This window comes from Struthio camelus, chromosome 15 (assembly GCF_040807025.1).
Source record: "Struthio camelus isolate bStrCam1 chromosome 15, bStrCam1.hap1, whole genome shotgun sequence".
Taxonomy (NCBI): Eukaryota; Metazoa; Chordata; class Aves; order Struthioniformes; family Struthionidae; genus Struthio; species Struthio camelus.
Window position 1 is genome coordinate 20,186,524 of NC_090956.1, and position 12,134 is coordinate 20,198,657.

At 52.8% G+C, this 12,134-nt stretch overlaps 1 protein-coding gene across 10 annotated transcripts; it reads right to left on the reverse strand.

Annotated features, from left to right (window-relative positions):
- Positions 1-1,489: 1,489 nt before the first annotated feature.
- On the reverse strand, positions 1,490-11,980 carry AMDHD2 (amidohydrolase domain containing 2). 10 transcript variants are annotated; one of them, XM_068909136.1, is made up of 14 exons: positions 11,839-11,880; positions 11,306-11,440; positions 11,032-11,191; positions 10,829-10,935; positions 9,979-10,115; positions 9,024-9,163; positions 8,432-8,486; positions 7,396-7,608; positions 6,014-6,102; positions 5,523-5,667; positions 5,140-5,247; positions 4,343-4,411; positions 3,605-3,706; positions 1,490-3,180 (listed from the first exon to the last, which is right to left on the reverse strand). In XM_068909136.1, the coding sequence occupies exons 4-14, from the start codon at positions 10,909-10,911 to the stop codon at positions 3,092-3,094; spliced, it is 1,230 nt and encodes a 409-aa protein (XP_068765237.1). In that variant the 5' UTR covers positions 10,912-10,935; positions 11,032-11,191; positions 11,306-11,440; positions 11,839-11,880; the 3' UTR covers positions 1,490-3,091. The 10 variants fall into 10 exon arrangements, with proteins under 10 accessions (XP_068765237.1, XP_068765241.1, XP_068765238.1 ...); XM_068909140.1 differs by lacking the exon at positions 11,032-11,191 and having other exon boundaries at positions 11,350-11,440; positions 11,839-11,909; XM_068909137.1 differs by lacking the exon at positions 11,306-11,440 and having other exon boundaries at positions 11,839-11,891.
- Between the last annotated feature and the right edge of the window lie 154 nt (positions 11,981-12,134).

Genomic DNA, 12,134 nt, shown 5'->3' on the forward strand with positions numbered 1-12,134 from the left:
GCCGGGCCTGGGCCCCCGCGGCCTCCCTCGGCGCCCCGGTCGGCCCCCGCGCCGCCTGCCAGGGCCCCGCGGCCTCCCTCGGCGCCCCGGTCGGCCCCCGCGCCGCCTGCCGGGGCCCCGCGGCCCGGACGGGGGCACACAGGCCCCTGGGGCCGGCTGGGTCCGACTGCGCTCCGCCAGGGCACGAGGGCAGAGCCGCTGCTAGCTTTCAGCTTCAAAACCCGATTACGCGCGCTCACAGAGGGGGGGAAAAAAGAAAGAAAAAAGCAATGCAAGCCACCATAAAAAAGCCCCTGATGGCAGGTCACGGGGAAGGGAGAACTTAATCACGGAAACGTTCACTGACTTACCCCCTTCCCCCGCCTCGGCTCCGGGTGGCACCTGGCGGGACGGCCGGGCTTTGCTCGGCGCTCAGCAAGGGGGAGCGGGCGCAGGACACGGGGGGGGAACTCGCGCGCAACCCCAGGAGGAGGCGCGGGGAAGGCAAGCTTTTCATTCAGATCCTTCCCCTGCGTCCTACCCCCAAAGAAACTTTTTCTTCTGCTCAGTTTGAGGCGACGTGTAGGAAAAGCACGGAGAGGCCCTGCCGCAGCTGTAAAACGTCAGAGCTGCACGGCTGCAAGCACAGCTGATCCCCCGCGAGTGCCCAGGCCTCAAGGAAGCCATCAGCATCCAGCTTCCCCACCAACCACTTTGTTTCCTACCAAGCAACAGCAACCTGGGGGAAACCCAGAAACTATTTATTACCTAGAGTTGCCCTCTGCTGGGCAGCCTGGCTTGACCAGAGCAGCAGTTTCTCCAGTCCTTCTCTAAGGCCCTACTTCGCCAGCAGGCCTCCATGAACAAGTTTTGTAGGCATCTGAACCGGCAGCACATACAGCTCCTCAGGGAAACCTGCTCGGAGAAGGTTCGGGGCAGGGGGTGATGAAGCATTACAGCCTTCTTTGAAAGGAGGCCAGCAAGCCCTTGCTCCATGAGGCAGTTAGTGGCACAGTGGCTCCAAGACCGCTCAACACTCTCGCAGGGACCTCCTTCCACATCCCACCTGCCTTGCTGAGAAAGAAATCAGAGAAGCTGAATTCACACTTTAAAAGTGCATTTGTTCTCTCACAAGCTGGCCTCCCTCTCCTCCAAGTCCCATAGAGATGCAGGGTAACGTTACCACTTCCTGCACAGTGGCTGTACAGATGAGCCCTCTCTCACTGTGGGGCAAATACCACACCACCTTTGTCCAATTTAGTGAAACCCCCAAAAGACACAGAAGCTTGAAAACCACAGAGTCACCAACAGCTCAAATTCCAACCTGTTACATGCCACACCAGTATACAACACAGTGGGTACGTTACAGTATAGCTTAAATGGGTAGGCTTAGGCCTCTAACAAATACATGCAGGTACTGCCTAATTCCACTTCTATTTTAGATTTTTTTGATTATTTAATTTTGTAAGAAGAAAAAAAAAAAAGAAAAAGAGAAAACCAGAAAGTTGGACACCTTGTTTCATATTTTTTCCCCTCTTGGATTTATTTTATTTTTTTTAAAAAACAAGCAGTCAGATATTCCCTCTGACAAAATTTGTAATGCTGAAGCATGTTGTATTTCATAGCATGGTATTTGATGTCTCTTTCAAATACTTCTCTCCTGGTGGTTATAGTTTCTGCTGACACAGGCAGTAGATGTTAGAAATCCTCCAAGGCTGCCAGTCATTCCAGCAGGGCTTTAAATTGCTAGGAAAGCACTTCCAAATGTTGCTGTTAAAGGCTATAAAAAGGTACTGGAAAAATCTGCACACTTCTACCAAACCTCACCAGACTTTTGTCTTGCTTTGTAACCTCTGCACTTGCTAAGACTTAACCCTTGTCTAAGTCTTCCTCTCACTACAAAAGTCATCTCATTGTTCTGAGGATTCTCAGACTTATTATTCTGTGACTTATCACAAGGCTTTTCTGATCATGGTAGGTTCAAAGTCACAATTAGTCTTCAAAAAGAAGTTTTCAAGTGTCAGAAAATTAGCTGACAGTCAAGTACTGGAGAAGATAATAATGAGCAAGGGAATAATGAGCTATCAGCAACTGTCTTAAAAGGCCAAAATCCCACTTTAATTCTCCTCCCCTATAAACCACAGGATTCTTTCCTTTAGTCCATGAGCTGGGCCAAGGACTTGTGAGACAGTTACTACCAGGCTGGACACATCCCCTAAAGCAAGTCATCCCATCTGCGGCTTGAGAAATCCAACCCATCAGATGATGCAAAGGCTGGGTGTAGAGACTAGAGCCTGCAGAATCCATCCAGCCAGAGCAAAGGGTTAAAAGGAACACTGCTTCCTGTGGCAGGATGTTGACCATGTCTCCAGCAGAAGCCACAGGCTGTGGACTTGATGCTGATGCAGGGAGAAGGCACAAAGGGCCAGCAACGTCTTGTTTTCCTGGGCTTGATCTCTGCCCTGAGGATTCGGCCACATAGAAATACACCCCCACAATGGCACTGAATCCGTGAGCGGTGGCAGCCTTCCTCCAGAGGACACACGATGGAGGAAGTTCCAGGGGATCAGAACAGGATCCTGAACTTCTGCCAACACAACAGGAGCCTTTTGACATGAAGGACTGCAAGCTGAGCTGGAGGAAGCTGATGTCTAATCAGCCATGGCTGCCCCAGAGTAAGGCAAACAGCAAGGAGAGGAACGATGGCTTGAGCCTGCCTTGGACACAGGGCAGGTTAGTGTGTGCTGTATAAGACAGCGCAGAGACTGGGACAGCCTCACACTGCTCTCAGACAGTGATAGGAGCACCTCTGCCTGGGGACTCCATACAAGACAGCTGTGCAGATCTTCAGGTCACTCCAGGGACTAACAATTGGCCTCCCACCCTGCAACACAGATCTGCCTAGTTTCCCCACTCCACCAAATGAGCACCAACAGATTTGTTGCAGGCATGGCTGTGACTGGAAGCAGTGGTTGGGCTGGAAAACATAGCTCTTTGGTATGAGGCTCCTTTAAGGGAGTTGCAGGAAGAAAGAAGAGTCAGGTGGTTACCAAAGCTGCTAACCACAGTGCCAGGGAGCCATGGGGCAGGGGGGCACCAGGAAAGCCCAGTGTCACATGCCTAATGTATTCCGTCTCCAGACTTGCTCTCCTGCGATGTACGTGGCTTGCACATACAGACCGTCATTCAGCATCAGGAAATCTGCACCAGACAGGAAAGAAAGGAAGAGCCGTCAGAGAGAAATGGAGGAGAGGCAACTGGAGCTGCTGAAGCTGGCCGGAAGGAGCTGGACTCTAGGACTCTGTGTTAGCAGGAAAGAGCTTCTCCCCACTGCAGAAAAGACAGTAGTGCACTGTGCCATCCCTGCTATGGTAGCTATGCTCCATGCCAGCTGAGATGTGGGGGTCTCTCCAAAGGGCTCAGCAACCACCACCAGGAGCCAAGGGAAGAGCCATAAAAAGCCCATAGCAAATCCCAGGCAAGCAGCAAAGCAGGTTCCCAGAAATTCCCAAAGGGGCAGATGGAGAGGGCTGCATTAGCAGCAGCTTCTGCTTTGCCCCACAACCACTCCAGTACACAGGAGCCCTCACTGCAAGAAGTCACATCGCTGTCCCCATACTAGTACCTGCATCAGAGTCATAATTCAGGGTTCCCTTTTTATGTTCAATCCCCAGGAGCTGGGCAGGATGGAGAGATGCTGCCTCCAAGGCGGTCTCTACTGAGCACCCTTGGACAGAGAAAGGGGAGGCATTAGGGCAGCAAACACAGCCCCATTGCTAGAGCAGCCTAAACACCCCTTGGCTAAGGCACTGTCTCAGGGGCAAACGCAGCAACGAAGCTCTGCCAACCAGTAACCCGGCAGGGACTGGTCTGCATAACCAAACCCACAGAGGCACCACTGTACTTGCCAACACCAATCTTCCTCCCCTCCTGTCATGGTGGGGCATTAACTCCTGATCTCACTGGGAGATGCCACCTCTTCCCTGCACTACCAGGACCTTACATACAAGAAGTGCAGGAGAGGCTATAACACTGTCATCACAGTGGGATGGAGCTGAGGAAGGGAAACATCCCTATCAAGACAGCAGGGAGAGGAGAAAAAATACCTAGGGCATGAGGAGAGGAAGTCAATTGCCTTTAGTCCCTTTGTGAGAAAGTGGCAAGGGAGTTCACCTGTCATCGGTGCTACAGGTTAAAATGAAGTCTCTGCTCAAAAAGGTGCTCATCTGTGAGGCCTGTGCCACTGATCCCACCCCTTCTCCTCATGTCTTGGAGGAAGAGAAACATTCCTTGGCCAAGTAAAAGCAAGACTTCTTCCCGAGTCCACACAGGCAGCACTGGCCTGCGGACAAGTATTTCTTACCTGTGGCTTCCAGGAAGTGTCGCACACACGCATCCATGGTTGCTACGCTACCACTCAGGGTCTTCGTTCCTGGGAGAGGAGCAGGACAGCACTGAGCACGTCCCCATAACTAGTATCAAGGAGAAGGTGGGGGGAAGCAAAACACAAGGAGGCACAAATCCTGGGACATATCAGGAGCAAGTTGGAGGGCTCTCAGCCATCGCTGCTGAGTGACAATTAAGTGAGACGCAACCCATTCTGGCAATGCAGGGAACGGTACTGGGAAATCACTCCACAGTTCCACCATAAGACCAGCTCGACTGAATGAAACCCCATCTCGCAGCTCACCTGCTGTCAGAGACAGGGGACAGGTACTGAGTGAGAAATGATCCTCCTTCAAAATATCTTCCCAGTCTCCAACTGTTTGCAGTTTGGGGGCTTCTTTAACCAGAAGTGGTGTGTTACAGTAAAAACAAGGGACAATAGATATCTGTGAGGTTTCCTCTCCTTTCTGACCCCATCAGAACTTCTAACAGCTGTAACACTGTGCAACAAGGTGTCTAAAGGTGCTGTGGATAGCTAAGAAACAACAGATTCCTCCTCATTCCAGCAAAACAGGGCCCTTCCCCTCCTCATGAGGTGCCTCATTCAACCCAGGAGCAAGTTACTATGCAGTCATTAATTGATTAGGAAACAAAATCCAAAAGGATGGCACAAGCGCTGCTTTATGCTGCCAGGCACTGCAATGTGTACTGAGCGCTCCAGGAACAAGCACGAAAGGCAGTGCCAACCCTGCCTCTTTTGCAAAAGGCACTTACCTGCAATGTAGGTGTTCAGCCCATCGATCTCCACTACCTGCTGACCCAGTGTGTGCCGACCTGGTGCCAGCCCCATACCAGCGATGGCATCCGTCACCAGCACCAGGCCTGAGGAATGCAAGGAAATGGGTTGTGTTAGCTTCATACCTGTTCTTACTGTAGGTCCAAGCACTGTGCTCTGCTGACCCTCCCAGAGAGCAGCAAAGACATCTTCAGCAGTGTCTTATTGAAGCGAGAGGTTCTGGTGGCCCAGAACACGTGGCAGGAGCATCTTTCAGGCAGTGAGCCACAGCACTTGTGTCATTGTCTTGTGGGAGATGGCACAGTGTTTGAGATGGCAGGGGGCCGGGCTGACAACACCAGATGGACCTGGCATGGCTCACCTTTGGGGTGTGCTCGGTGTGCAATTCGCAGGGCAGCAGGGTTGGTGTGTATGCCATCAGAGATCATGCCATAGAAGACCCTCCGCCCAGCAGGAATCCTGTCACTTGTCAGCAGCCCCACGATCCCAGGGTCACGATGATGGAACTGCCCAAGGGGAGAGAGAACAAGCTGTGGAGCATCACTAGGACTTGGAGGCCAAGATTGCTCCTGCCATGGGACACAGCTGCCATCTCTATCACACAGTGCCTGGCAGCTGGGCGCTTCCTCCTTTACCAGACATGGCTGGGCAACTCATCAATTTCACAAGTCAACCACAGCCTTGACTCTCTTTTAGATCAGACAGTAGAAACGTGAAGCTAGAGGCTCAGAGCTGAAACCCTGTTGAAAAGCCTGGTATGAAACAAGCTGAGGAGAACAAGCACCCATGGGGAGCGAGAAAGAAAGCACCGAGAGCAATACAAGCACAGGGCAAGTGCCCTGGCCTACTCACCGGCAACATGGCATTGAAGAGATGAGTGATGAAGGTAGCACCATGCTGCACAGCCTCCTCTGCCTGGGAGAGGTTAGCCACTGAGTGACCTGGAAACAAAGGCCACCACATGATTTTTCTTCCTGTCTCTGCACTTATTTTCCCCACAGGGACATCCAGGAATAAAGATGTTCTGACACTAGGACTCTATTCTGATGCCCCCCACCATCGGTCTAGGTATGAGATGCCAGCCTTGTCACAGAGGTATCTGGCAATTACTTCGAGGGACTCTGGTAGTGGATGGTTCACCTGAACACAGTCACCGTCCATATTATAATAAACACAAATGCTGCCTTGCTGCTAAGAGCATCAGGGGAGAGTTAGCCATTTGACTAGACTAGAGGTCCTAGGGCCATTCCGCTACCCTCAGATATTTGAGGGCTTGATACAGAGAGGACGCCTGTCAAGAGAGCAGACAGACAGTGGGGACTTTGCCGAGAAAGAACGTGTGGATAATATACAACCCCAAAAGAAATAATTTGGCTTTTTTCCCCAGCACAGACAGCAGCTCTAAGGTTCTATGGGTAAACTCTGCCTTTCTGAGGTTCTTCTCCTTTTCTGGGCTGTAAGGTAAGAGCTGTGGGCTCTGCTGTACAAATACCCTTCTCACTTAAGGCTCAATTTCACCCTAAAGAAAAACCCTAAAAAAAAAAAAAATTTTTTTTCCAATGGATCTGAGGCAAAGAAGAATATGTGGAAGAGAGGACCAGAAAAACGCAGCCAGTTTTAAGTCAGTAGCCTGCAAAGCAGTGAAGGAAGATTTCCAGTTGAAGAACTGAGTTATCAGAACTCAACAGCAACCTCTGGAAAACTCATTTCACCTGTCAAATAAGGCCTAAAGCAGCTGAACTTCAGAGTTTGAACCTTTCCAAGCAGTCATTATTAAATTGAAGGTTAATTTAAAAAAAAAAAAAAAAAGTTGCTATTCTTTCCTCCATTTGGACAGTACCAGCACTACCTTGTGTTTAACTGCAGGGGCTCTTTAATTAATATGAAATTTGACCCTTACCATACAAAGGGAGATAGATCTTCAACATCAACCTATACATCCCTACTTGTGACAAGTCCATTACCTCCATGTAGGCCAGGACTGCTGTCAGTGACCCAGGAAAGCCACTATCCGGCAAAAGCTACTAGTAGTTCTGGGAAACGGAGAGGCAGTTCTCTGGTCTTGGAGAGGGGCAACAAAAGGAAATCCCATCCACATCAGTTGCACCAAGACACCGTCAGAGATGCTATGGCCCTGGGGGAGGTGGCTGCCTGGTCCATGCTCTGTGCGACACAGAGAGGGACTGAGCTGTCAGCCTGAGCTTCCCCTAAGCCTTCTCCTCCCCAGCTCTTACCGAGCGAGACACAGATGCCCCGCTTGGTGAGTTCATGGATCACCTCACTGCTCCTCTTCATCTCTGGGGCCAGGGTGACTATCCGGACACAGTCCAGGGCCCCGTAGGTGGCAAGCAGGTCTTGGAAGGCACCTGCCTCGAAGGTGCGGAGGCAGTGCTCCGGGTGCGCCCCCTTCTTCTCCTTGCTGATAAATGGTCCTTCCAGATGGGCCCCTGCCCAAACAGGAACACATAGCCGTGACTCTTTCTCTCCGTACCAGACCGGAAAACCTGCTGCTTCTATCCTGCTCCAGTCAAGCCCCTTGTGCCTCCCTCAGCAAACCACCCTCTGTTCAGGTAACTCTGAGCATCAGTAATAGTAGAGGCCTGAATGGGAGCAAGCTTTTTCCTCCATTCACTTTTATTTTGCTCCAGTCTGGCTGCCCCAGCTTTCTTCACTGCCAACCAGCTCCCCCCTGCCCCAACGTGTAATAACTGCTGGCAGTCCTAAATCTCCAGCTTCTCCCAGCTCAGGCCTTCCAAGATCACTTCCACCATCCATTTCCAGGCTGTGCTCTGCTGGCACTCCATTCCTGGATCTGGATATGAAGCGCTCCAAGCAAGTTTTCAGGAATGCAACCTTCCCAAAGAGGTACCTCAACCCGTTTTTCAGGGTGGGGGGGGGGGGGAATCAATCCCCCAAATATGCAGTGAATAACAAAAGCCTCTGGATTACAACGCTCAGCACGGTAAGAGATACAGCACTGGCAATTGGCCAAGCCAAGCAGCACACTGCCATTATATGCCATTCTGGGCCTATCTGGCCCAGAAGGGCCGGAGTTATGCATATTCAATGGCAGAGAAGATGGCAAAGGCCAGGGAAAGGCTGATGGAGAAAGCAGGTCTGTGCCTGCTTGTGTATCCCTCCCACCAACTAGAGAGGTCCAGCCCCAATTTGTTCTGCCCTTGCCGTAGCTTCTTTCCCCTTAATGAGAAAAAAGATAATTGCCCTCCCACACTAGCACCAGAGAGAATAGTAAGGGGCAAAACCACTTACCCAGGATACCTGCTCCATGGACTCCACCATTTCTTATACTGATCTGAGGGAGAATCTAGAGAAGGGAGATTTTGTCAGAAGCCTTGCTGACATGGTACCCCAGCCTGCCCGGCAGAGTATCCCTGTTGAGATAACCATGGAGCTGCCCCAGCAGAGCAGCAGCCACAGGTACCAATAGCAAGGGCTGATGTTTATCATGTAAAGCCCAGATTGTTCTATTCAGTGGAGCACTCTGAAGTGTTTCACCTCAGCAGAAATAGCCACACCTCTGTTCCAGGTGGGGAGCATCACCTCCAAATCGTTGGGTCCCTACAGAGCTTTGTAGATGGAGCACTGGGGACCATTAGCCAAGCACAGCTTACCAAGCAAAAGCAAGCTGCAAGCCCCATTTGTGCAAGGCAGCTGCCTAGGAGACATCATTGTCTCAATAGTCTAAAGGTTAAGGTCAAGAAATCAAGGGGTCAGAGTCCAGTTGCTCATGCCCACGGCCCTTCTTCCAAGGCAGCTATCGCAGTTTCTGAAGAATGAGGCTGCAGCCTCAGCCTTCAGCCCTTTATCACTCTGGGGATGGGTGGAGAGGAATTTCCCTTACCTGGTGGTACACAGATGGAGGAGAAGTCACCAGAGTGGGACAGAAGGAGGTCACTCCATGGGAGAGGATTTTCTGACTGACCAGGTCAATCCCTGATTTGAAGTCATCTGTAGCCAGGGAGAAATCTACGCCAAAGCCTCCTGCACCATGAACAAAACAGAGATGAAGGCGACAGCCTCCTCACAGGACAGGTCTCCTCACTGCCCAGAACGTTCCCTCCAGTCAAGGACAAACTGGGTACTCTGAGAATGTGTTATCTTTCCCCACCTAAAAACACTTAAGAAACATTTTGCCTGACCAGGGTGAGCCACTCCATTCATATCTGCACTGACTGGGCTCGAAGGGCTCTATGAGCACTTGTTCTGTTTTACTTTCTCAAAGCCCTGCAAGTACAAATCCAACTAACGCTGTCCTTTTGAAGTGCTTTTTGCCACAACGTCCCACCGTTTTGCAAGAAACACCAACTTTACATTTTTCACCTGAATCAAAATGAAATTTTGAAGTCTGAGGACTCCCCACTAAAGAGCAGATCCGACTTTTAACATGATCTAGCACAGAACAAGCCCTTCTTGGCTCCTGGAAAGAGCTACTGCTGGTAAAGTCTGCTCCTTTGAGAAATCCCACTCTGTTCTCCCCATATCCTGGAAAGCGCACAGCGGGCATCCTACCAGCCAGGTGCAGAAGAAGAGAGACCATTGATTAAAAAGAAGTTAAGAGGAAAGCTGAGCTCAAAACCCCACAGGGCCAAATCACCAAAATGGATCCATTAGGTAACAGCAGCAACCATGAGCAAAATGGCTCCTTATCATGAATTTGGTGATTCATGTCTCTCTCAAGTAGCTGATGCCCTCTTGAAATAAATTTGATCACAGCCAGTACACAGGCAATGAAGAGCCGGGGTGGACATGCCTGGGAACCCCCTGTCTCTCTGAGAGTGCATGTAGCTTCTCCTTACCATTGATCTGCACATCAATGAAACCAGGGGCAATGATGCTGTCCTTGCAGTCCAGCTGGATGTCAGCAGATCCTTTCTCATCAAAGAACAGTTTCTCCGGGTTGAGGATCTTCCCTTCTCGCACCCACAGGTCCTCCCTGAACAGACAGTCACAGTCACACACTGCTCCTTCTGGCAGCAAAAGAGGGGCCCCATCAGCTCTGCATGCCACAAACCCTCCTCCTCTCCCCATACCCGCTAGACTATCCAGCCGCAATCTCTAATACTATGTAAGGACCTGGAACTAAACAGGAAAAGGAGGCCAAGGCCCACGGGAACGTCCGGAGCACAACGCTGCCAGGTTGCAAGTGATGGAGGTGACCACAGCTCAGCTCCACAAGCAGGGAAACAAAGTGTTTTTGTTTTCCTGATCAGAACCCTTCTCTTTGTGGGTTCTCTGATGTCTGCTAAGGGCTCTGCTGAGAAACTATTCTTCCAGAGGTGACACAACAACTAGTGGTCTTTCTACCTGGCCTCTAGCTTTATGAGACTCACTTGATAATCCTGAGCCTTCTGTCAAACGTGGTTGAAATGGCCAATGGGCCCAGAAGTTGACTGAGGGGGTGGGAAGAGAGACAAATGAAAGTTGAGGGGAGCATGTTAGAAGTATGATATACACATCTTCCTTCCTCCAAAGACCAGGCCAAGAATGGGGCTCAGAGGGACAAGCGATGGTGGAAAAGCAGGTTATGAGAAACCACAGCTGATGCCCTAAGAAATTTGGATCCACTTCCTAGAATATTTCTGGGTTCAAGGTCAACTTTGTAGGCCCCATAACAAAACTTTTCAGCACCAAGCTGAGCCTGCTCACCTTTGCAGCTCGTGATTTCTCAGGATACGGCAGTTCGTGAACTGGAAGATCGGAGCATCTGAGACGGATTTATTAGATGGCATTATCAGGCCTGAGAGAGAACCAACCTGAAACAGGTCAGGGAAACCACAATGAGGGCTGAACTTCTCCAACCTCCTCCTCTGGGATCAGAGGCAAGGCACTCAATAAGAAAAGGAACACACAGGCTGGAGATCAGGGCTGGGTTCCTGGGGCAGAGAGGCGATGAGAAAAAGGTGACGCGGCTCTTCCAACACAGAACAGCAGAGGATGAGAGTACAGGCAGAAATCAGAGCAGTGGATCAGGCGCACGTTCACCTCCGTGCTCATGCGGCAGGGCAGGATCTGAAACGAACAGTGCCCATGCATGCGGGTGCAACGCAAATTGGTAGCAGTGGCAGGAGAAACGACAGGATACGATGGAGCTAGCATAGGTAGGGAGAGAACGATGGGAAGAACCTGAAGAGAGAACTTTAATTAGAGAGCATCCTTCCTTCATCCACCTTGCGTCACCACATTGCCGGGGCCTTTCCTCTGTGCGCTGGCTCGACATCGAGAGCCACCACGGAGCCAGCAGGCCTCCGATCCGATACCCTGGGGGAGCAGAGGGACAACGTCGATGCCCGGAGCCCTCCCTCCTCCCCCTCGAGCGGGCCAAGCCCGGACCGCAGCGCGCATCGCTCCGGGAACAGCCCGGACAGGGGCATCGCGCCGCGGCCCCTCGGAAGCGCCTCCGCGGGACGGGCGCCGCCGCTGTGCCGGGGCAGCGCCCCAGCGCCGGGCTCCGCTCTGCGCCCAGGGGCGGCGGCGCGCGGGGCCGGCGCCTCTGTCCCGCAGGACCCTTTGGGGTCGACACTCGGCCCGGCCGAGGCCTGTCGCGGGGGCGCCGCCGAGGAGGCGCCGCGCTCCCCCGGCCCGGGCTCGACCCCCGCCCGCAGAGGGGCCCGGGCCGCGCCCGGCCGGCTGGCTTCCCCCGCCCGCCGCTAACTCACCTGGGGCCGCGCCGCCGCCTCAGCCCGCCTCGGCCCCGCGGCTCCGCTGCCCCCGCATGGCCGCCCGCGGGGCCCCGCCGCACCTGCGGGAGGGGCGGAGGGAGGGGCCGGGCGAGGGGGCCCGGCCCGGCCCCCCCGGCAGCGACTGCGGGAGGGAGCCGGCCCTCCCGCCGCGGCAGGACCGGGAGGGGGAGCGCACGGCCCGCAACGCCGGCGAAGGGACAGGAGCCGCCGCGGAGCCGCCGCCGCAGCGCTGCCGGCCTCACCCTGGCGCCGCCGGCCGCGGTCGCGTGACC

Coding starts and splice junctions, on each gene's coding strand:
- AMDHD2 (XM_068909134.1), bottom strand. CDS start 10,911: ATGCCATCTAATAAATCCGTCTCAGATGCTCCGATCTTCCAGTTCACG. Junction 6,103..7,395: donor GGGCATCTGTGTCTCGCTCG/GTAAGAGCTGGG, acceptor CTTTGTTTCCAG/GTCACTCAGTGGCTAACCTC. Junction 4,412..5,139: donor GCTGAACACCTACATTGCAG/GTAAGTGCCTTT, acceptor CTCCTCTCCCAG/GAACGAAGACCCTGAGTGGT.